General features: G+C 38.2%; 1 protein-coding gene across 1 annotated transcript in view; it reads right to left on the bottom strand.

Annotated features, from left to right (window-relative positions):
- Positions 1 to 26,662, bottom strand: part of UBR3 (ubiquitin protein ligase E3 component n-recognin 3) — a 1,090,259-nt gene that overhangs the window by 498,876 nt on the left and 564,721 nt on the right. The window contains 1 exon segment of the mRNA XM_053698420.1: positions 9,943 to 10,406. Within this exon segment, the coding sequence (XP_053554395.1) occupies positions 9,943 to 10,406 (464 nt within the window).

Genomic DNA, 26,662 nt, shown 5'->3' with positions numbered 1-26,662 from the left:
ACGTACGTGACACGATGGAGGTATTGCAAATGTTGCAAAATATTAAATTGTCAGAGGATATGTGGCTAGTGACTGCTGACGTTGAGTCACTTTATACTAACATCAAACATGAAGATGGAATTAAAGCCATCAAATATTTTCTGACTTCTAATAATAATAACAATGAAAAACATAATGAATTCATAATACAACTTTTGGAGTTTGTTCTAACTCATAATTTTTTCACTTTCAATGATAGATATTTTTTGCAAACACAGGGTACCGCCATGGGTACAGCTTGTGCACCCACTTACGCAAATTTATTTCTTGGCTACTGGGAATCTTTTTATGTATTTACAGATCATCTCAATACATATACTGAACATATACCCATGTGGTTAAGATACATAGATGATGTCTTTTTCATTTGGGAGGGGTCGTATGATAAATTAGAAGCCTTCATGAAAGAAATCAATATGAACGATCTCAATATAAAACTAACCCATGAAGTGAATCAGCAGGAAATATGCTTCTTGGACTTAAAGATATTTAAAAATAATGAAGGATTCATCAACACTACAATATACAGAAAAGAAACAGCAACAAACACGCTCTTACGCCATACTAGTGCCCATTCACCTAGTACTTTAAAAACGATACCTTACGGTGAATTTTGGAGACTTCGCCGTAACTGTACCAGCACTGAAATCTATATGTCAGAAAGTACAGCCCTAACACAGAGATTATCTGCACGGGGATACAGTAAGAAATCCATAAAAAGAGCTAAGTACAAGGCACTTAGAAAGAGCAGAGATTAATTACTTACTCCAAGGGTAAGAACTGTCCAAGAATCCTGTCCTAGACTGATAACAACATACAACCCCCAAATGCCACACATTATCAAAATTATTAATGACCACAGGGGAATACTGCAAAATGACGATACCCTCAAGTCAGTAATAGGAGAGAGAGTATCCATTGGATACAAGAGACCCAGCCATTTAAGAGACCAACTAGTTTCCAGTCATTTTGTAAGATCTGTTAAGAAAAAAGATACTGACCCAGGCATGTACCCTTGCAGCACATGTTCAGCTTGCAAATATGTGTTGAAAACTAAAACAATAACTGACAAAACTGGAAGATTATACAAACTCCAAGCACGTTTCTCATGTAGAACTATAGGAGTGGTTTATGTACTTTATTGCTCATGCCAGATGGCATATGTAGGTATGACCACAAGGGAGGTCAAGACACGTATCCTAGAACATGTTTATAACATTAAATATGCTCAGAGAGACAGAGACAAAGGTAAAAAAATCACCTCAGTCGCAAAACATTTTTTAATTCATCACAATGGCTCACCGAAAGATCTAAAAACAGAATTTATGTTTACCTGATAAATTACTTTCTCCAACGGTGTGTCCGGTCCACGGCGTCATCCTTACTTGTGGGATATTCTCTTCCCCAACAGGAAATGGCAAAGAGCCCAGCAAAGCTGGTCACATGATCCCTCCTAGGCTCCGCCTTCCCCAGTCATTCGACCGACGTAAAGGAGGAATATTTGCATAGGAGAAATCATATGAAACCGTGGTGACTGTAGTTAAAGAAAATAAATTATCAGACCTGATTAAAAAACCAGGGCGGGCCGTGGACCGGACACACCGTTGGAGAAAGTAATTTATCAGGTAAACATAAATTCTGTTTTCTCCAACATAGGTGTGTCCGGTCCACGGCGTCATCCTTACTTGTGGGAACCAATACCAAAGCTTTAGGACACGGATGAAGGGAGGGAGCAAATCAGGTCACCTAGATGGAAGGCACCACGGCTTGCAAAACCTTTCTCCCAAAAATAGCCTCAGAAGAAGCAAAAGTATCAAATTTGTAAAATTTAGTAAAAGTGTGCAGTGAAGACCAAGTCGCTGCCTTACATATCTGATCAACAGAAGCCTCGTTCTTGAAGGCCCATGTGGAAGCCACGGCCCTAGTGGAATGAGCTGTGATTCTTTCAGGAGGCTGCCGTCCGGCAGTCTCGTAAGCCAATCTGATGATGCTTTTAAGCCAAAAAGAGAGAGAGGTAGAAGTTGCTTTTTGACCTCTCCTTTTACCAGAATAAACAACAAACAAGGAAGATGTTTGTCTAAAATCCTTTGTAGCATCTAAATAGAATTTTAGAGCACGAACTACATCCAAATTGTGCAACAAACGTTCCTTCTTTGAAACTGGATTCGGACACAAAGAAGGCACGACTATCTCCTGGTTAATGTTTTTGTTAGAAACAACTTTCGGAAGAAAACCAGGTTTAGTACGCAAAACCACCTTATCTGCATGGAACACTAGATAAGGAGGAGAACACTGCAGAGCAGATAACTCTGAAACTCTTCTAGCAGAAGAAATTGCAACCAAAAACAAAACTTTCCAAGATAATAACTTAATATCAACGGAATGTAAGGGTTCAAACGGAACCCCCTGAAGAACTGAAAGAACTAAATTGAGACTCCAAGGAGGAGTCAAAGGTTTGTAAACAGGCTTGATTCTAACCAGAGCCTGAACAAAAGCTTGAACATCTGGCACAGCTGCCAGCTTTTTGTGAAGTAACACAGACAAAGCAGAAATCTGTCCCTTCAAAGAACTTGCAGATAATCCTTTCTCCAAACCTTCTTGAAGAAAGGATAGAATCTTAGGAATTTTTATCTTGTCCCAAGGGAATCCTTTAGATTCACACCAACAGATATAACTTTTCCATATTTTATGGTAGATTTTTCTAGTTACAGGCTTTCTGGCCTGGACAAGAGTATCAATGACAGAATCTGAGAACCCTCGCTTTGATAAAATCAAGCGTTCAATCTCCAAGCAGTCAGTTGGAGTGAGACCAGATTCGGATGTTCGAACGGACCTTGAACAAGAAGGTCCCGTCTCAAAGGTAGCTTCCATGGTGGAGCCGATGACATATTCACCAGGTCTGCATACCAAGTCCTGCGTAGCCACGCAGGAGCTATCAAGATCACCGATGCCCTCTCCTGATAGATCCTGGCTACCAGCCTGGGGATAAGAGGAAACGGTGGGAATACATATGCTAGTTTGAAGGTCCAAGGTGCTACTAGTGCATCTACTAGAGTCGCCTTGGGATCCCTGGATCTGGACCCGTAGCAAGGAACCTTGAAGTTCTGACGAGAGGCCATCAGATCCATGTCTGGAATGCCCCACAACTGAGTAATTTGGGCAAAGATTTCCGGATGGAGTTCCCACTCCCCCGGATGAAATGACTGACGACTCAGAAAATCCGCTTCCCAATTTTCCACTCCTGGAATGTGGATTGCAGACAAGTGGCAGGAGTGAGACTCCGCCCATTGAATGATTTTGGTCACTTCTTCCATCGCCAGGGAACTCCTTGTTCCCCCCTGATGGTTGATGTATGCAACAGTCGTCATGTTGTCCGATTGAAACCGTATGAATTTGGCCTTTGCTAGCTGAGGCCAAGCCTTGAGAGCATTGAATATCGCTCTTAGTTCCAGAATATTTATCGGGAGAAGAGATTCTTCCCGAGACCAAAGACCCTGAGCTTTCAGGAGTCCCCAGACCGCGCCCCAGCCCACCAGACTGGCGTCGGTCGTGACAATGACCCACTCTGGTCTGCGGAAGCTCATCCCCTGTGACAGGTTGTCCAGGGACAGCCACCAACGGAGTGAATCTCTGGTCCTCTGATCTACTTGTATCGTCGGAGACAAGTCTGTATAATCCCCATTCCACTGACTGAGCATGCACAGTTGTAATGGTCTCAGATGAATTCGCGCAAAAGGAACTATGTCCATTGCCGCGACCATCAAACCTATTACTTCCATGCACTGCGCTATGGAAGGAAGAGGAACAGAATGAAGTACTTGACAAGAGTTTAGAAGTTTTGATTTTCTGGCCTCTGTCAGAAAAATCCTCATTTCTAAGGAGTCTATTACTGTTCCCAAGAAGGGAACTTTTGTTGACGGAGATAGAGAACTTTTTTCTACGTTCACTTTCCACCCGTGAGATCTGAGAAAGGCCAGGACGATGTCCGTGTGAGCCTTTGCTTGTGGAAGGGACAACGCTTGAATCAGAATGTCGTCCAAGTAAGGTACTACTGCAATGCCCCTTGGTCTTAGCACCGCTAGAAGGGACCCCAGTACCTTTGTGAAAATTCTTGGAGCAGTGGCTAATCCGAACGGAAGTGCCACAAACTGGTAATGCTTGTCCAGAAAGGCGAACCTTAGGAACCGATGATGTTCCTTGTGGATAGGAATATGCAGATATGCATCCTTTAAATCCACCGTGGTCATGAATTGACCTTCCTGGATGGAAGGAAGAATTGTTCGAATGGTTTCCATTTTGAACGATGGAACCTTGAGAAACTTGTTTAGGATCTTGAGATCTAAGATTGGTCTGAATGTTCCCTCTTTTTTGGGAACTATGAACAGATTGGAGTAGAACCCCATCCCTTGTTCTCCTAATGGAACAGGATGAATCACTCCCATTTTTAACAGGTCTTCTACACAATGTAAGAATGCCTGTTTTTTTATGTGGTCTGAAGACAATTGAGACCTGTGGAACCTCCCCCTTGGGGGAAGCCCCTTGAATTCCAGAAGATAACCTTGGGAGACTATTTCCAGCGCCCAAGGATCCAGAACATCTCTTGCCCAAGCCTGAGCGAAGAGAGAGAGTCTGCCCCCCACCAGATCCGGTCCCGGATCGGGGGCCAACATCTCATGCTGTCTTGGTAGCAGTGGCAGGTTTCTTGGCCTGCTTAAATTTGATCCAGCCTTGCATTGGCCTCCAGGCTGGCTTGGCTTGAGAAGTATTACCCTCTTGCTTAGAGGATGTAGCACTTGTGGCTGGTCCGTTTCTGCGAAAGGGACGAAAATTTGGTTTATTTTTAGCCTTGAAAGACCTATCCTGAGGAAGGGCGTGGCCCTTACCCCCAGTGATATCAGAAATAATCTCTTTCAAGTCAGGGCCAAACAGCGTTTTCCCCTTGAAAGGAATGTTAAGCAATTTATTCTTGGAAGACGCATCCGCTGACCAAGATTTTAGCCAAAGCGCTCTGCGCGCCACAATAGCAAACCCAGAATTTTTCGCCGCTAATCTAGCCAATTGCAAAGTGGCGTCTAAGGTGAAAGAGTTAGCCAATTTGAGAGCATGAATTCTGTCCAAAATCTCCTCATAAGAAGAATCTTTATTGAGCGCCTTTTCTAGTTCATCGAACCAGAAACACGCTGCTGTAGTGACAGGAACAATGCATGAAATTGGTTGTAGAAGGTAACCTTGCTGAACAAACATCTTTTTAAGCAAACCCTCTAACTTTTTATCCATAGGATCTTTGAAAGCACAACTATCTTCTATGGGTATAGTGGTGCGTTTGTTTAGAGTAGAAACCGCCCCCTCGACCTTGGGGACTGTCTGCCATAAGTCCTTTCTGGGGTCGACCATAGGAAACAATTTCTTGAATATAGGGGGAGGGACGAAAGGTATGCCGGGCCTTTCCCATTCTTTGTTTACAATATCCGCCACCCGCTTGGGTATAGGAAAAGCTTCGGGGGGCCCCGGGACCTCTAGGAACTTGTCCATCTTACATAATTTCTCTGGAATCACCAAATTCTCACAATCATCCAGAGTAGATAACACCTCCTTAAGCAGAGCGCGGAGCTGTTCCAATTTAAATTTGAATGTAATCACATCAGGTTCAGCTTGTTGAGAAATTTTCCCTGAATCTGAAATTTCTCCCTCAGACAAAACCTCCCTGGCCCCCTCAGACTGGTGTAGGGGCACTTCAGAACCAATATCATCAGCGTCCTCATGCTCTTCCGTATTTTCTAAAACAGAGCAGTCGCGCTTTCGCTGATAAGTGGGCATTTTGGCTAAAATGTTTTTGATTGAATTATCCATTACAGCCGTTAATTGTTGCATAGTAAGGAGTATTGGCGCACTAGATGTACTAGGGGCCTCCTGTGTGGGCAAGACTGGCGTAGACGAAGGAGGGGATGATGCAGTACCATGCTTACTCCCCTCACTTGAGGAATCATCTTGGGCATCATTTTCTCTAAATTTTGTGTCACATAAATCACATCTATTTAAATGAGAAGGAACCTTGGCTTCCCCACATACAGAACACAGTCTATCTGGTAGTTCAGACATGTTAAACAGGCATAAACTTGATAACAAAGTACAAAAAACGTTTTAAAATAAAACCGTTACTGTCACTTTAAATTTTAAACTGAACACACTTTATTACTGCAAATGTGAAAAAGTATGAAGGAATTGTTCAAAATTCACCAAAATTTCACCACAGTGTCTTAAAGCCTTAAAAGTATTGCACACCAAATTTGAAAGCTTTAACTCTTAAAATAACGGAACCGGAGCCATTTTTATATTTAACCCCTATACAGTCCCTGGTATCTGCTTTGCTGAGACGCAACCAAGCCCAAAGGGGAATACGATACCAAATGACGCCTTCAGAAAGCCTTTTCTATGTATCAGAGCTCCTCACACATGCATCTGCATGTCATGCTTCCCAAAAACAAGTGCGCAATAGAGGCGCGAAAATGAGGCTCTGCCTATGATTAGGGAAAGCCCCTAGAGAATAAGGTGTCCAATACAGTGCCTGCCGGTTATTTTACATAATTCCCAAGAATAAAATAATTCCTCAAAGCTATGAAGTATTAAAAATGCTTATATATCAAACGTTTTAGCCCAGAAAATGTCTACCAGTCTTAAAAGCCCTTGTGAAGCCCTTTATTCTTATGTAATAAAAATGGCTTACCGGATCCCATAGGGAAAATGACAGCTTCCAGCAATACATCGTCTTGTTAGAAATGTGTCATACCTCAAGCAGCAAAAGTCTGCTCACTGTTTCCCCCAACTGAAGTTAATTCCTCTCAACAGTCCTGTGTGGAAACAGCCATCGATTTTAGTAACGGTTGCTAAAATCATTTTCCTCTTACAAACAGAAATCTTCATCACTTTTCTGTTTCAGAGTAAATAGTACATACCAGCACTATTTTAAAATAACAAACTCTTGATTGAAGAATAAAAACTACAGTTAAACACCAAAAAACTCTAAGCCATCTCCGTGGAGATGTTGCCTGTACAACGGCAAAGAGAATGACTGGGGAAGGCGGAGCCTAGGAGGGATCATGTGACCAGCTTTGCTGGGCTCTTTGCCATTTCCTGTTGGGGAAGAGAATATCCCACAAGTAAGGATGACGCCGTGGACCGGACACACCTATGTTGGAGAAATACACAGTAATTCAGAAAGCATCTCTTGGTATAAGAGGTGGCAATATTGAAAAATCTTTATTGAAACTTGAATGCAAGTGGATCTACTCTCTTAATACTGTTAAACCCTCTGGTATGAATGACTTTAATAATTATTTTGTATACTTATAATTTAATACCGGATTGTATATTCTAATAACTAAGGCATTTAGCTTCTGTATTTAAAATCACGTAAAACCTACGTGTTTCCATCAAATATATTGAAAACATCATATACATTAAGATATATACAGAGTATGAACTTTGAGTTGAATTTATGAACAAAAATATATTCCATTCATTGGCATTTTATGCACATTATCATAGTGTCACATTATGATCATATGTTTGCTATTATAATCCTGATAAAACTCAGGGTCACTAGAACACCATTTTGAGAAAGGTATTGTCCCCTGTGCACCATCATTGGCTTTTCTAATGTACCCTTATTGCACTTTTTTACCTACCCTTCCCTTTTCTGTTTATTGTTTTTATTCACAATATATCGAAATGATTCACTTCTGTTTTATAAACTAAATATGAAGTTATGTTATTTAACCTCACTATGATATCCACATACACAGCATTATGTATTAATGCTGTCACTCTCTCGCTTCTTTTATTGAGAAGCATTATACCACAATCTTGCACTCTAACACTTGATCATCTTTATTATTCATCACTAGGTCGCTGATCTTCAAATTCTAGTGGAATATATAACTAATTATTTAATTTGTACACACCAAGTTACTATGGTTACAATACTATAATATTGTCCAAACGACATATTTATGAGATATCTTTTTCGTTCCAACCCAAACACACGATCATTTTGTGATCTGTTAATACTGTTTAAGAGCCATTGACATCGTCATTTTTGAAATTACAATATGATTTTATGATTAGATCTGTTTGTATATCAGACACAGTTATTGATATCATTATAAGTTAGATCAATGTACGATACTCAGTCCTTTGTTTATACTGCTCTGTGATCATCCAATTGTCTCTAAGCAGTACTCACACGCCCCCTGCATACAACCCGTGATTGGCTAACTGTCACTGAAGATACTTCTTACTATTCACGCCCTCCGGTCACATGATGAGATCACACACGTCAGAACAAACAGCACTGACTGACGGATCTCTGAACTAATCAGATACCTTTCATCGGTAATGGGCAACCTATTGTATTAGGAAGGTGGGCTCTATATGATCTTAAGTAACGCCGAGTAGCGGCGGCCCGCACCCCCTCTGAGGAAGCGTTCTGTGAAACGCGCGTCAGGGGTCCAGCAGGAGTAGCTCTGTCTCTCCTGTCTGCCGTTTTTAACTTGCTTACCCTTGTCTAACTGACAGTGTTTTCAAATAATAGCTCTTTTGGTGCCTGCTTAGAATATAAGTTAAAAGTTAATCAGCCCTCGGATTGTAAGGGCTTAGCTTACTTTAGATATTGGCCAGCAGGCACTTGTTAATTACATGATCTCTCAGCATACTAATTATTACAAGACTGGGTTTAAGTGTTTTTAAACTTTTTTTCGCTACTTTTGTGTGAATGTTGGTTCCTAGGTATATTAATAAAGATATTAAGGTATGAATGATATGGAACTTTTTAAAATATTTGATATAATCCTTATCTGAATCTTCTATTTGGAGTCTATATGATACTAAATCTGTGGTAATCTCTGCTGTGAATCCTATTGTATTCCTTATACAATTAGTTTTTCTAGTTGTTTAGTTCTGTCTCTGAGATCCCACACCAGATATGGATCCCATTTGGTAATATTTTATATAACATATAGGTACATATATATGTGTTGTAATTCTAATATAAGGGACCATTTCTGTTATTATTTAACTCCAATTATCCCCCCATAAACCTCTAATTCTAAAATTTCTTAAAGTGTTTACATTCCCAAATATGAAACTGACAGTCTGCAGAAGGAAATACATGAACCTGACTCATGGCAAATATAAGTACAATACATATATTTAGAACTTTATATAATTGCATAAAGTGCCAAACCATAGCTGAGAGTGTGTTAAGTAATAAAAACATACTTACCAAAAGACACCCATCCACATATAGCAGATAGCCAAACCAGTACTAAAACAGTTATTAGTAGAGGTAATGGTAAATTGAGAGTATATCGTCGATCTGAAAAGGGAAGTAGGAGATGAATCTCTACGACCGATAACAGAGAACCCATGAAATAGACCCCCGTTAGGGAAATCATCGTATTCAATAAGTGATACTCCTTTCACGTCCCTCTGACATTTGCTGTACTCTGAGAGGAATCGGGCTTCAACAATGCTGAGAAGCGCATATCAACGTAGAAATCTTAGCACAAACTTACTTCACCACCTCCATAGGAGGCAAAGTTTGTAAAACTGAATTGTGGGTGTGGTGAGGGGTGTATTTATAGGCATTTTGAGGTTTGGGAAACTTTGCCCCTCCTGGTAGGATTGTATATCCCATATATCACTAGCTCATGGACTCTTGCCAATTACATGAAAGAAATATGGCCTTAGCAGTTACTGGCATCAGTTTACAAATAATGACACTAATGATGATCATTTTTTTTTTTTTTTCTTTGTTGACGTGTCTCTATACTCATAAGTTACCTATCATAAGCCCATAACCAGTTATTGAAGTGAACCATTACGCTTCGGGACATTAAACTATACCTTTCTTCTTTGTCCAAAGTCTTTTTTTCTGATGGGCTAGACTTTTTAGGAGGTACAGGAGGAACCGTCTTCCTGAATATCTCATCTATGCTCAGTCTGTTTAGACGGCTTTGTGTTGCAGCTTTTAATAATATTCTTTCAACAGCAGTGACTCCATCCCCGTGAGAATACTTCAGTAAATCAGGTTGGAAAAATCCCTCTTTATCATCCAGCCATGGAGGACAATAGGAATTTTGCTTTCCAGAGAGCTTCTGGTGCAATTTTAAAAGTAGAGATAGCATGCTTTCCTTTACTTCTAAAATGACTGTGGTTAGCTGAGGGGTTGATCCAGGGGCTATCCATTTCAGGGCTGAAGATTTTGGACGCACATCCCTATTTGCTTCATTGTTATTGTGGTTGATAATTTCCTGAAATTTCTTTCGTCGTTCAGCAACCAAGCTGAAAACTTGAGCTGTGCTTGAGTTCTTTAAAAAAAAAAAAAAAAAAAAAGATTATTTGTATATAACATACATGGAATATATTTAAAAACCTGAATACTCAGAAAGTGATGTGAAAATAATTCTACCTATTCAACATATAAATATAAAAACCCATGGGGAGACAACCACAGTTTTTTAAAAGTAAACTAAGGAAGCGTGAGAGTAGAAGGTTTAGGATTAACAAGGTACTATTTTTTTTTTAAACATTGTTATAATGATAAATGCCTGGGATACAGTTTTTTTTGTTTACAGCTTTTATTTTATTTTTATTTTTTTAATAATAAGTAAACCGAAAAATGGATTGATTTCATATTTGATATTCATTTAAACAAAATCATAATGATATATTTTGTGTGTAAATAAAAAAAGAAGCAAGTCTATGCAATCATTATAACTTAAAAACAAAATGACACAACATATTATTTATCATGAAAGAGACAACTTATACCAGTATGTTGTATTTTGAGTACTACAGGTTTTGTACACATACATAATAATTATAAAAATAATGTTAGTGATACCACTACATAAAGCATCTTTTCAACATTCAAAATGCCACACAGTATTATGGTTTACTGCTGCCAAGCAGTCTAAATGCATTAGTTAAGCCAAACACCCATTATTTCTATATATATTTTTTTTCCCCAAAGTAAAAATAGTTTAAAAAAAACAAAACAAAAAAAACTATTCAACCGTAGCAGATTCCCTAGTGCCCAATAATTATTATCTAGGCTTTAAATGAATTGTTACAAAAATGTTCAGAACCATGCCTCGTTCTTGACACATTATGAAAGAAACATTTTGGATTTTGTGTTCCTTTAATATTGCAGGAATAAGTGTCAGACATTTGAAATATGAAGTTTAAGTCAAGAGGATTTCCCAGAGAGGGAATTTTTGACTGGAGAGAATGCACTTTTGTTGGAGGTCGGAGTAAGTAAAAAATAAAACAACTTTTATTATTTTTATTATTATAATATATGTTCGATAAAAATACTTGGTATGTATGTGTGTATTTATTAAAACCACAAAGAACCTCGAAGTTGCATTTGTTCCAATCCAATACCTAATTAAGTATTGGTTACACAAATATACTGGAGAAATTAACACTGTGTTAGGGATGAAGGGCTGGCTAGCTGAGCAATACAAATGTTTCCAATATTTGCTTGAAAATTGGAGTTATGTCTAAAATTGCTTTAAGTAAGTAAATTGAGAAATAGGTTAGTGTGCCCAACTGGTTCGATTTTACTTGAGAAATTATTTTTATTTTTATTCATATCAACAAATTGGACATTTATTTAGATTCCATTTCATGTACATTGAGGAGTACTATTGTGTGATAGTATATCTATGTCCTTTGGTATAGCACAATTTTTCTAGGTGTCTGTGTATAAAATTTGTCACAATATTGTGTCAGTTGGTGTGCCCAAATGGTTCAATTTGGCTTACTAAGTTGATTGTATTATCTCGTAGCTTGTAGTTTCTGCTGTATTTCAGCTTTGCTCATATGATTTTAGTTATTATAAGCTTTAGAAAAAGGTTGGATATATGTTTTGATTATTGTTTTTACAAAACTTTAATCACGACATTTGGTGTATTAGTGTATTCAACCAATCTGATTCAATATCTTGAGTCAATTAACTCATAAATTACTATTTCTGCAATAGTTGATGGGCAATGTTTTATTTTACAGATCTTGAATCAAATATTCTAACCTTTATTATCTAGGTTAGTTGGTAGTGATTGTAAACCAATCTGACACCTCAGTAGGATATTTCTGCTGAGGATTGGGAATACTTGATGTACAGATATACTTGGTTACTAAAACACAGTTTAATTAGATCCTCTGTAATTTTGTCTTTATATTCTAACAGATATTGGTTACTTAAAATTAAAAATGACCTAAAATGGTCATTGCAGCATTCTATATTGATTGTAATAATTATGTGTTATAAAAGAATAAATATGAAAACAACAGGAAAAGTAAACCCTTGGTGGTAGAATAAAGCAACTCTATATTGTGTGGTCTCCCAAAAACCCACACCAAATATAAATATAATGCAGAAAAAACAGAATTTATGTTTACCTGATAAATTACTTTCTCCAACGGTGTGTCCGGTCCACGGCGTCATCCTTACTTGTGGGATATTCTCTTCCCCAACAGGAAATGGCAAAGAGCCCAGCAAAGCTGGTCACATGATCCCTCCTAGGCTCCGCCTACCCCAGTCATTCGACCGACGTTAAGGAGGAATATTTGCATAGGAGAAACCATATGAAACCGTGGTGACTGTAGTTAAAGAAAATAAATTATCAGACCTGATTAAAAAACCAGGGCGGGCCGTGGACCGGACACACCGTTGGAGAAAGTAATTTATCAGGTAAACATAAATTCTGTTTTCTCCAACATAGGTGTGTCCGGTCCACGGCGTCATCCTTACTTGTGGGAACCAATACCAAAGCTTTAGGACACGGATGATGGGAGGGAGCAAATCAGGTCACCTAGATGGAAGGCACCACGGCTTGCAAAACCTTTCTCCCAAAAATAGCCTCAGAAGAAGCAAAAGTATCAAACTTGTAAAATTTGGTAAAAGTGTGCAGTGAAGACCAAGTCGCTGCCCTACATATCTGATCAACAGAAGCCTCGTTCTTGAAGGCCCATGTGGAAGCCACAGCCCTAGTGGAATGAGCTGTGATTCTTTCGGGAGGCTGCCGTCCGGCAGTCTCGTAAGCCAATCTGATGATGCTTTTAATCCAAAAAGAGAGAGAGGCAGAAGTTGCTTTTTGACCTCTCCTTTTACCGGAATAAACAACAAACAAGGAAGATGTTTGTCTAAAATCCTTTGTAGCATCTAAATAGAATTTTAGAGCGCGAACAACATCCAAATTGTGCAACAAACGTTCCTTCTTCGAAACTGGTTTCGGACACAGAGAAGGTACGATAATCTCCTGGTTAATGTTTTTGTTAGAAACAACTTTTGGAAGAAAACCAGGTTTAGTACGTAAAACCACCTTATCTGCATGGAACACCAGATAAGGAGGAGAACACTGCAGAGCAGATAATTCTGAAACTCTTCTAGCAGAAGAAATTGCAACCAAAAACAAAACTTTCCAAGATAATAACTTAATATCAACGGAATGTAAGGGTTCAAACGGAACCCCCTGAAGAACTGAAAGAACTAAGTTGAGACTCCAAGGAGGAGTCAAAGGTTTGTAAACAGGCTTGATTCTAACCAGAGCCTGAACAAAGGCTTGAACATCTGGCACAGCTGCCAGCTTTTTGTGAAGTAACACAGACAAGGCAGAAATCTGTCCCTTCAGGGAACTTGCAGATAATCCTTTTCCCAATCCTTCTTGAAGGAAGGATAGAATCTTAGGAATCTTAACCTTGTCCCAAGGGAATCCTTTAGATTCACACCAACAGATATATTTTTTCCAAATTTTGTGGTAAATCTTTCTAGTTACAGGCTTTTTGGCCTGAACAAGAGTATCGATAACAGAATCTGAGAACCCTCGCTTCGATAAGATCAAGCGTTCAATCTCCAAGCAGTCAGCTGGAGTGAGACCAGATTCGGATGTTCGAACGGACCTTGAACAAGAAGGTCTCGTCTCAAAGGTAGCTTCCATGGTGGAGCCGATGACATATTCACCAGATCTGCATACCAAGTCCTGCGTGGCCACGCAGGAGCTATCAAGATCACCGACGCCCTTTCCTGATTGATCCTGGCTACCAGCCTGGGGATGAGAGGAAACGGCGGGAATACATAAGCTAGTTTGAAGGTCCAAGGTGCTACTAGTGCATCCACTAGAGCCGCCTTGGGATCCCTGGATCTGGACCCGTAGCAAGGAACTTTGAAGTTCTGACGAGAGGCCATCAGATCCATGTCTGGAATGCCCCACAGCTGAGTGACTTGGGCAAAGATTTCCGGATGGAGTTCCCACTCCCCCGGATGCAATGTCTGACGACTCAGAAAATCCGCTTCCCAATTTTCCACTCCTGGGATGTGGATAGCAGACAGGTGGCAGGAGTGAGACTCCGCCCATAGAATGATTTTGGTCACTTCTTCCATCGCCAGGGAACTCCTTGTTCCCCCTTGATGGTTGATATACGCAACAGTTGTCATGTTGTCCGATTGAAACCGTATGAACTTGGCCTTTGCTAGCTGAGGCCAAGCCTTGAGAGCATTGAATATCGCTCTCAGTTCCAGAATATTTATCGGTAGAAGAGATTCTTCCCGAGACCAAAGACCCTGAGCTTTCAGGGATCCCCAGACCGCGCCCCAGCCCATCAGACTGGCGTCGGTCGTGACAATGACCCACTCTGATCTGCGGAAGGTCATCCCTTGTGACAGGTTGTCCAGGGACAGCCACCAACGGAGTGAGTCTCTGGTCCTCTGATTTACTTGTATCCTCGGAGACAAGTTTGTATAGTCCCCATTCCACTGACTGAGCATGCACAGTTGTAATGGTCTTAGATGAATGCGCGCAAAAGGAACTATGTCCATTGCCGCTACCATCAAACCTATCACTTCCATGCACTGCGCTATGGAAGGAAGAGGAACGGAATGAAGTATCCGACAAGAGTCTAGAAGTTTTGTTTTTCTGGCCTCTGTCAGAAAAATCCTCATTTCTAAGGAGTCTATTATTGTCCCCAAGAAGGGAACCCTTGTTGACGGAGATAGAGAACTCTTTTCCACGTTCACTTTCCATCCGTGAGATCTGAGAAAGGCCAGGACAATGTCTGTGTGAGCCTTTGCTTGAGGAAGGGACGACGCTTGAATCAGAATGTCGTCCAAGTAAGGTACTACAGCAATGCCCCTTGGTCTTAGCACAGCTAGAAGGGACCCTAGTACCTTTGTGAAAATCCTTGGAGCAGTGGCTAATCCGAAAGGAAGCGCCACGAACTGGTAATGCTTGTCCAGGAATGCGAACCTTAGGAACCGATGATGTTCCTTGTGGATCGGAATATGTAGATACGCATCCTTTAAATCCACCGTGGTCATGAATTGACCTTCCTGGATGGAAGGAAGAATTGTTCGAATGGTTTCCATTTTGAACGATGGAACCTTGAGAAACTTGTTTAAGATCTTGAGATCTAAGATTGGTCTGAACGTTCCCTCTTTTTTGGGAACTATGAACAGATTGGAGTAGAACCCCATCCCTTGTTCTCCTAATGGAACAGGATGAATCACTCCCATTTTTAACAGGTCTTCTACACAACGTAAGAATGCCTGTCTTTTTATGTGGTCTGAAGACAACTGAGACCTGTGGAACCTCCCCCTTGGGGGAAGCCCCTTGAATTCCAGAAGATGACCTTGGGAGACTATTTCTAGCGCCCAAGGATCCAGAACATCTCTTGCCCAAGCCCGAGCGAAGAGAGAGAGTCTGCCCCCCACCAGATCCGGTCCCGGATCGGGGGCCAACATTTCATGCTGTCTTGGTAGCAGTGGCAGGTTTCTTGGCCTGCTTTCCCTTGTTCCAGCCTTGCATTGGTCTCCAAGCTGGCTTGGCTTGAGAAGTATTACCCTCTTGCTTAGAGGATGTAGCACTTTGGGCTGGTCCGTTTCTACGAAAGGGACGAAAATTAGGTTTATTTTTGGCCTTGAAAGGCCGATCCTGAGGAAGGGCATGGCCCTTACCCCCAGTGATATCAGAGATAATCTCTTTCAAGTCAGGGCCAAACAGCGTTTTCCCCTTGAAAGGAATGTTAAGTAGCTTGTTCTTGGAAGACGCATCAGCTGACCAAGATTTCAACCAAAGCGCTCTGCGCGCCACAATAGCAAACCCAGAATTCTTAGCCGCTAACCTAGCCAATTGCAAAGTGGCGTCTAGGGTGAAAGAATTAGCCAATTTGAGAGCATTGATTCTGTCCATAATCTCCTCATAAGGAGGAGAATCACTATCGACCGCCTTTACCAGCTCATCGAACCAGAAACACGCGGCTGTAGCGACAGGGACAATGCATGAAATTGGTTGTAGAAGGTAACCCTGCTGAACAAACATCTTTTTAAGTAAACCTTCTAATTTTTTATCCATAGGATCTTTGAAAGCACAACTATCTTCTATGGGTATAGTGGTGCGTTTGTTTAAAGTGGAAACCGCTCCCTCGACCTTGGGGACTGTCTGCCATAAGTCCTTTCTGGGGTCGACCATAGGAAACAATTTTTTAAATATGGGGGGAGGGACGAAAGGAATACCGGGCCTTTCCCATTCTTTATTTACAATGTCCGCCACCCGCTTGGGTATAGGAAAAGCTTCTGGGAGCCCCGGGACCTCTAGGAACTTGTCCATTTTACATAGTTTCTCTGGGATGACCAACTTGTCACAATCATCCAGAGTGGATAATACCTCCTTAAGCAGAATGCGGAGATGTTCCAACTTAAATTTAAACGTAATCACATCAGGTTCAGCTTGTTGAGAAATGTTCCCTGAATCAGTAATTTCTCCCTCAGACAAAACCTCCCTGGCCCCATCAGACTGGTTTAGGGGCCCTTCAGAACCATTATTATCAGCGTCGTCATGCTCTACAGTATCTAAAACAGAGCAGTCGCGCTTACGCTGATAAGTGTGCATTTTGGCTAAAATGTTTTTGACAGAATTATCCATTACAGCCGTTAATTGTTGCATAGTAAGGAGTATTGGCGCGCTAGATGTACTAGGGGCCTCCTGAGTGGGCAAGACTCGTGTAGACGAAGGAGGGAATGATGCTCCCCTCACTTGAGGAATCATCTTGGGCATCATTGTCATTGTCACATAAATCACATTTATTTAAATGAGAAGGAACTCTGGCTTCCCCACATTCAGAACACAGTCTATCTGGTAGTTCAGACATGTTAAACAGGCATAAACTTGATAACAAAGTACAAAAAACGTTTTAAAATAAAACCGTTACTGTCACTTTAAATTTTAAACTGAACACACTTTATTACTGCAATTGCGAAAAAATATGAAGGAATTGTTCAAAATTCACCAAAATTTCACCACAGTGTCTTAAAGCCATAAAAGTATTGCACCCCAAATTTGGAAGCTTTAACCCTTAAAATAACGGAAACGGAGCCGTTTTTAACTTTAACCCCTTTACAGTCCCTGGTGTCTGCTTTGCTGAGACCCAACCAAGCCCAAAGGGGAATACGATACCAAATGACGCCTTCAGAAAGTCTTTTCTATGTATCAGAGCTCCTCACACATGCGACTGCATGTCATGCCTCTCAAAAACAAGTGCGCAACACCGGCGCGAAAATGAGGATCTGCCTATGATTTGGGAAAGCCCCTAAAGAGAAAGGTGTCTAAAAAAGTGCCTGCCGATATAAACTTATCAAAATACCCAGATTAAATGATTCCTCAAGGCTAAATATGTGTTAATAATGAATCGATTTAGCCCAGAAAAAGTCTACAGTCTTAATAAGCCCTTGTGAAGCCCTTATTTACAATCTTAATAAACATGGCTTACCGGATCCCATAGGGAAAATGACAGCTTCCAGCATTACATCGTCTTGTTAGAATGTGTCATACCTCAAGCAGCAAGAGACTGCTCACTGTTCCCCCAACTGAAGTTAATTCCTCTCAACAGTCCTGTGTGGAACAGCCATGGATTTTAGTAACGGTTGCTAAAATCATTTTCCTCATACAAACAGAAATCTTCATCTCTTTTCTGTTTCTGAGTAAATAGTACATACCAGCACTATTTTAAAATAACAAACTCTTGATTGAATAATAAAAACTACAGTTAAACACTAAAAAACTCTAAGCCATCTCCGTGGAGATGTTGCCTGTACAACGGCAAAGAGAATGACTGGGGTAGGCGGAGCCTAGGAGGGATCATGTGACCAGCTTTGCTGGGCTCTTTGCCATTTCCTGTTGGGGAAGAGAATATCCCACAAGTAAGGATGACGCCGTGGACCGGACACACCTATGTTGGAGAAAACAGAGTGCGCTGCAAACAGCTCTACCTATTTTCTATTCGGAAATAAATTATAAATGCAGTTTTACCATATAGTAAAGTATAACTACTAAAAAAATATATATAATAAATTCAATGTATACTTTATTTTCACAATATATATTAAAACACTTTAAAATATTATAAGGTGCACCTTCTAGTTAATAATATCTTAATAAGCTGCTTTTTGTTTAACACAACTTAATATCCCAAATGCTTAGGGGCAAACATGGACACGGTTCTATTAGACCGCAAATATATCTGCAACAATGTTCCTATTATGTAATCGAAAAAACTTTTTCTTCTTGTAACCATATGTTAACACAATAAATACGTTGTCGTCTTTGTATTGCTATTTTTAGTCTTTTATGTCCCCAAAAAGATCTTTCTTATTGTTGTATGTTTTATACATTGGGTGATTAGCAGTCGTTGGTTAAAACAGTATTCATAACAAACAATCCCTTGTATCCTCTGTATGCGTGGGTTAAAATGTCCCAAAATAAAAACTGATAGTCACTCACCAGAATCCGAAAGGTTTTTATTTTTATTTCTTTTACCTTTCCCCGACACTGCTATTCCTTCTATTGCAGCGCTGTTAGTGTCTCCAAACTAGCCGTTACCTCGGCTGTGACGTGTGTGTCACGTGATTACTCTGCTGCTCCAATAGCCAGGTCGGGTTACCGGTGGCAGTTTTTTTCAAATTCCGTAGTGTAATTCCTCAAAGGTATCGATATCTTTCAAGGGTGTTTAGTAGTAAGGTCCATAGAGGTTTTTCTTGGTTCCTTAATCACCCGTGGTACTTGCACGATTGGGCTGCTGTGTATAGGGATAACAATTCCGTTATAAAAGCTGGCCAGCTGAACGGACACGATCCTCACTCATCTACGCGTTTCAGCTTAATGCTTTTTTCAAGATGAGTCTGTTCCTGTACAGCAGCCTTCTTATGCAGATATCTTTAAAGGGATATGTCTTTTCTTAAAGGGACAACTTGTCTTTCAGTTACTTCTCGGTTACTTCTTCAATTTTCCCAACTTATTCTTTTGAAAATGGAACATTTAATTATAGACATAATAGAATACATTTAATCCAACAGACATTTTGTGAAAATGGAAACAATAATTGATTTAATCGCATTTATTCCCTTACTTGATAAATTCTATCTAATAGAGTGTTCAGAAATTAATAATGATAATAAATTATTAATAACCTAAATTCAAAACTTCTGACTACCTTCTTTTAAACAACTTTCATGTTGATCTAAATGAATCTATACCAAAACTAATATAATATAGATGTATTTATTTGTTGATTATTTCTTTCCTATTATAAAATACAAAATGAATTTTAAAATTATATATTAAATTTATATATTAAAACTTGTCATGTACTTTAAAATTTTCTTGTAAAAAATATATATATTTCTATAGTTAATAAAATCATATCATCTGCATCATTTTAAAATGTATTATTTAAAAATACATTATATAAAAGGATTAAGATCTAGCTCTGCATTAAGGCCTAAGAGCAGAGCTAATTTTTAACTTTAAAACCCTTACTCCCTTAGGCCTTAATGCAGAGCTAGATCTTAATCCTTTTATATAATGTATTTTTAAATAATACATTTTAAAATGATGCAGATGATATGATTTTATTAACTATAGAAATATATATATTTTTTACAAGAACATTTTAAAGTACATGACAAGTTTTAATATATAAATTTAATATATAATTTTAAAATTCATTTTGTATTTTATAATAGGAAAGAAATAATCAACAAATAAATACATCTATATTATATTAGTTTTGGTATAGATTCATTTAGATCAACATGAAAGTTGTTTAAAAGAAGGTAGTCAGAAGTTTTGAATTTAGGTTATTAATAATTTATTATCATTATTAATTTCTGAACACTCTATTAGATAGAATTTATCAAGTAAGGGAATAAATGCGATTAAATCAATTATTGTTTCCATTTTCACAAAATGTCCGTTGGATTAAATGTATTCTATTATGTCTATAATTAAATGTTCCATTTTCAAAAGAATAAGTTGGGAAAATTGAAGAAGTAACCGAGAAGTAACTGAAAGACAAGTTGTCCCTTTAAGAAAAGACATATCCCTTTAAAGATATCTGCATAAGAAGGCTGCTGTACAGGAACAGACTCATCTTGAAAAAAGCATTAAGCTGAAACGCGTAGATGAGTGAGGATCGTGTCCATTCAGCTGGCCAGCTTTTATAACGGAATTGTTATCCCTATACACAGCAGCCCAATCGTGCAAGTACCACGGGTGATTAAGGAACCAAGAAAAACCTCTATGGACCTTACTACTAAACACCCTTGAAAGATATCGATACCTTTGAGGAATTACACTACGGAATTTGAAAAAAACTGCCACCGGTAACCCGACCTGGCTATTGGAGCAGCAGAGTAATCACGTGACACACACGTCACAGCCGAGGTAACGGCTAGTTTGGAGACACTAACAGCGCTGCAATAGAAGGAATAGCAGTGTCGGGGAAAGGTAAAAGAAATAAAAATAAAAACCTTTCGGATTCTGGTGAGTGACTATCAGTTTTTATTTTGGGACATTTTAACCCACGCATACAGAGGATACAAGGGATTGTTTGTTATGAATACTGTTTTAACCAACGACTGCTAATCACCCAATGTATAAAACATACAACAATAAGAAAGATCTTTTTGGGGACATAAAAGACTAAAAATAGCAATACAAAGACGACAACGTATTTATTGTGTTAACATATGGTTACAAGAAGAAAAAGTTTTTTCGATTACATAATAGGAACATTGTTGCAGATATATTTGCGGTCTAATAGAACCGTGTCCATGTTTGCCCCTAAGCATTTGGGATATTAAGTTGTGTTAAACAAAAAGCAGCTTATTAAGATATTATTAACTAGAAGGTGCACCTTATAATATTTTAAAGTGTTTTAATATATATTGTGAAAATAAAGTATACATTGAATTTATTATATATATTTTTTTAGTAGTTATACTTTACTATATGGTAAAACTGCATTTATAATTTATTTCCGAATAGAAAATAGGTAGAGCTGTTTGCAGCGCACTCTGTTTTTTCTGCATTATATAAAAGAATAAATACCAACTGATTGGCTGCTGTTATAATTATAAGTTCCTTTGCAGCTGATATAAAATGGCAGGCTAAACAGTCTAATGTAGACTGAATATTTAACCATTACCCTAATCGCTAGTATACTGATAAATGACAGGCTGAACAGTCTAGTATATGCTGAATATTTTGCCATTTAATCTAATCTTTGGTATAATACTGACTACAGTATAAACTAAATATTTTACCATTAAACCTAATCGTAGGTATACTACTAAATAAATAACAGGCTAAACATTCTAGTATAGATAACATATTTGACCGTTTAACCTAATCGTTAAGAATGTTTTAATAGGTAATAGGCTAAACAGACAGGTACAACATTATTATAGGAGTTCAACTATCTTAATTTTTAGCTAGGAACGCGGTCTCTAATTACAGAGACGGGTGTGCTTTGCAGAGTGCTGTGTATAGAATAGTAATACTAGATAAATCGAGTGATGAGGCGAGACATGCAAGCTCGCATTTGCTATGAAATTGATATTAATGTCTACATTCTGTAATTTTCATAGTTACATACTATGAATTATGCTGTATCGAGTATATAAGTAAATATCACGTATTTAAATAATCTGGTGATGAATACCAGTGAAGTGATGCAAATTGGGAGTGATGTGCGATTTTTATAAAGCCAAAATAGTGTTTGGGAAAAGAATCAGTGAACTGCTTGTAGTACAAAAGTGTGTTTAGTGACTCATCTCAAGTGTAGAACTGGATTAATTCAATTTTTAGAATTGAAGTTGTGAATTAGACGGATACTCCTAGCTGCATATTTAATCTGGCAAATGTCTAGCACATGAACCAGCGAATGAATTATATGGACTCGCATTTGCTTTGAGCTTGGTGTGATTGTCTGTATTGTTCTTATTTACATTATTACTTATGATATGGTGTATTATAACCATTAAGTGGATAGGTATCAAGTGTTCCAACCATTAAAAGAAAAATTGAGGTAATATAATGCAGAGTGAAAAAGATAAAGTGTTATATTAAAAGTCAAAATAATTTTGCAAAATGGTGTATTGCTTCATATCTAAGGGACACATTAGATTAGATCATTGTTGAAATTAACATTGTGTAGTGAGATAATATTTGGGACTGGTTTGGTCAAACTAGTAAGTAAAATTCCAGTGTAGTGACATAAAAGTGATGACAAAATGAAAAGAGGATTCATTAATATGACCTCGTTAAAAATAAAATGAAACTAGTGAATGTTTTATAGTGTAAAAAAATAATATGTAAGATGGAATACTCCTGGTGCTAATTGTGATCTTCAGAAGTGACGAATACACCTCTTAGATTAAATATAGGGCTAATCACTAATAATAATAATAATAATGAGAGGTCATCCAGTTGGTTGATCTGTTGGATTGTTAAATTACAAATTAAAAGTGAGAATTTGGTTTTGGAAAAGAGGGGGCTTCGTTCATGATCTAGGAAACATGTCTATGGCTAGAAATAATACTTGTTCATCATATCTGTTAATTATAACTTAATCTAGAAGTTAACCTCTCGATATTCTAGTCTAGAGTAAAATTGGTTATAATTTAATCATATAAACATTGAGTAGTTGATTTGTTCGTTTAATCCTTTGGGATATACACTGTCCATCAGGTATATCCACCTTGTTTCTGCTTTAAAGGGCCATAATACCCAAATGTTTAAACACTTGAAAGTGATGCAGCATAGCTGTAAAAAGCTGATTAGAAAATATCACCTGAACATTTCTATGTAAAAAAGAAAGATATTTTACCTCAAAAGTTCCTCAGTAGCCACCTCCCATTGTAAAGGATTTCTAAGCAGCATTTTTGTGTGTTTGTCCTGGGACATCTGAAGGGACTAGCATCGTGCACTCTCATATTATTTCACCAATCAGGTAAAAGAAGCTTACTATGAAATCTCATGAGAGTTAAGTCAAATCTCATGAGATCACAGTAAGAGTTCATGACCTCAGCACTGCTGATGCTGATTGGCTGCTGTTCATTTCTTTTAATTTTTTTACCTGCAGCTGGGAGCAGCTGAGTATAACTTTTTACACAGAACTTACTCTGCTGAGCTGAGGAAATTGTGAGGTAAAATATCTTCCTTTTTTACATAAAGATGCTCAGGTGATATTTTCCGGTCAGCTTTTTACAGTTATACTGCATCAGTTTCAAGTGATTTAGCATATGAGTATTATGTCCCTTTAAGTAAAGTTCTTTCAAGGTCACCGCCTCTTATTCCCAGTGATACTTTTTGAATTCCAAAACATTTTAACTCTGAAGTTTTAGATTGGTGATGTTTCAGAAACTGAGAGGCTACAGATGTAATTTTCTTGTTTTTCGACAAATCTTTATGAGCGTTTCGAATATTTTAGTAGGTGTTCCATGACCCTAGTGTGTCATTTTCTTGTTGTCATCCCAATGTAGACAGCTGAACACTTGCATTGTAGAGCATAAATTACACCAGTGGTGTTACAGCTGATGTAACTTTCAATTTTATGTTGTCGTCCAAATCTGTTAGTGATGGTTTTCTTTTTGATCATGTTACTACATGAGGAGCAACTACCACAAGAGAAGGATCCCAGTTCTGGTTGTTTTATTTTGTTAGTTTTGTTTACATAATGATTGGGACTTAGGATTTCTTTTAGATTACTACTTCTCCTGTAGCTGATTTGTACTCTTTCTCCAATCATGTCTTTGAGGCGAGGATCTGCTTGTATTATATGCCAATTCTGTTTAATTATATTCACAATTTGTTGTGTATGTTGGCTGTAGGTCAGGACAAGTCGAGTATTGTTGTCTGGCTTTTTGTTTTTTACTTTTCGAAATTCTGATCTTTTGGTTTTTACAGCTCTTTTCTTAGCCTTTAGGATCGATCTTCTGCTATATCCTCTTTGGAGTAACCTGTTCTCCAGTTCTTGAGCTCTGTTTTTGAAGGTTTTTTTCTTCTGAGCAATTCCTCCTTAATCTGAGAAACTCACCAATGTGCAACGATTTAGCAGTATTAGGTGCATGTGCACTTGTGGCGAAGAGAACATTATTTGTGGCCATTTCTTTTCGGAATAGATCTGTACTTTATATATTGACAGGTCAAGGAAGGCAATGTCGGTTACACTTTTTTTGGTATGTTAACCTGATGTTAAGATTATTGTTGTTTAGTTTTTGTAAAAAGATATCCAGATCTGTTTTTGTGCCTTCCCACGAGAAAAGGATGTCATCGATATATCTGATCCACAAAGGGATCTTGTTGGAATATTGATCATTATCACCCGAAAAGACAGTTGTTTCCTCCCAACAGCCAAGAAATAAATTGGCATATGTAGGTGCACATGCAGTGCCTTGTGTTTGTAAGTAATATTTGTTATTAAACAGAAAGAAATTCTTTGTAAGAACAAATTTCAGTAGATCTAGTACCCTGGACTCTCATCTGATGACATGTTAAGTATTTCACGGCATTTAATCCCAGGTTGTGGTTAATGCTAGTGTACAAGGATTCCACATCTGAATTGACAAGCCACGTGGTTTCTGAAATATGGATGTCTCTAATTATTTGCAGGACTTCCATTGTGTCTTGAACGTAAGATGATAATTGCGTTAAGAACGGTCTTAAACGTTGATCCACGTATTGGCTGGCCCTTTCTGACAGATTTTAATTTCCTGATACAATTGGTCTACCAGGTGGTTGTTTACTATTTTTGTGGACTTTAGGAATCAAATAAAAAGTTGCAGTTTTTGGATGTGACACTGTAAGGAATTTCTTTTCCTTAGTGTTTATGAGCCCATTCTTACTGGCATACTCAATTAGTCTGTTATATTGGCAGTGGAATTCTGTGGTTGGGTTCCCCCACAATTCCTTGTAGCATTTTTGATTTTTTTAATTGTGAAATTACTTCTTTAAGATACATGTCTTGTAGCCAGATGACAATGTTTCCGCCTTTGTCTGCATTTCTGATTATAACATTATCCCAGGATTCCATATCCAATAGTGCTACTCTTTTCCTTTTGGATAGATTTTGAGATTTCAATTTGATGTCTAATTTGTTGCTGCTTTTGCATACAATTTGATTAAAGACATCAATATTTGTACAAGTGTGGTTTGCAGGAACAAATTTGGATTTAATCTTCAAGGTCTTTCGCCAATCAAGTCCTTCAGATTGTTCTTATGTAGACAATACGTCTTCCAGTATTTGAAGTGATTCTAGTTCTTCATCTGACCAAGAGATAGGTGGGTCGTCTGGTTCTTTATTGGCAAAATGTTTTTTCAGGAGCAGTTTCCGTAGAAATAATTGCACATCTTTTATTGCTTCAAATTTATCAGTTGGAGAATTGGGACAAAATTAAAGGCCTTTCGATAGAACACTTGTATGATGTCTGGTTAGGATTCTATCGGAAAAATTGATGATCCTTAATTTTAATCCTCATTTGCGAGAATGGGCTGGGATTTCTTTTGCACGGTGTTGAAGTTTGAGGTTTCTCCTTCTGACTCTTGTTCCTGGTTTGCCTTTTGTTTTTTCCACCCACCTCTCCTGGTGGCTCTGAATCTGTGCTGGTATCATCCTCTAAAAAAAAGACTCTCTCTTTCTATTTTCAACTATAATTGAGCTAGAGGTGGAAGATTCTGCTGTTCTTTCTGTTCCATTATTGTCTACATCTTCATTATCAGTGTCAGAGACATCGGTTTCCATTATGTTGATTCTTCTCTGTGATCTTGAGTTAGATATATGCATTCTATTTTTCCACTTTATATACTCTGTTAGAGCTAACGTTTTGTATGTCTCTCTGTAGTTTGCCTTTTTTTAGTTATTTTAATTTCATTCTCATATTTGTACAGCTCTTTTTGATGTTTCTTGTAAAGATTTTCAAATTCTTGTATATTCTCAAATTGTTTGAGTTGCTTATTTTAGGTTTTAATTAGGGTTTAAAGTCTTTCATATTTGGAAGAGTCATGTTTGATGATAATTTTCATTAGTTTTTTAGAGCATTCGCTTAATGCCTCTTCCCATTCTATACTTAGATTTTTTAACCTTGAACGCAAAGGCTGGGAATAGTTGAATCCTTAGGCTATAAGATATTATTTTTTTTTTCAATATATTGTTCACAGAATTGTTGATCCCACCAAAGTGTGTCTTGTTCAAATAGGTTTTTGTGTAATTCCCTAAGTAGTATATCCAA

Source organism: Bombina bombina, chromosome 1, assembly GCF_027579735.1.
Source record: "Bombina bombina isolate aBomBom1 chromosome 1, aBomBom1.pri, whole genome shotgun sequence".
NCBI lineage: Eukaryota > Metazoa > Chordata > Amphibia > Anura > Bombinatoridae > Bombina > Bombina bombina.
Note: the sequence above shows the minus strand (reverse complement) of the source record. Positions and strands in the feature narration are given on the sequence as shown.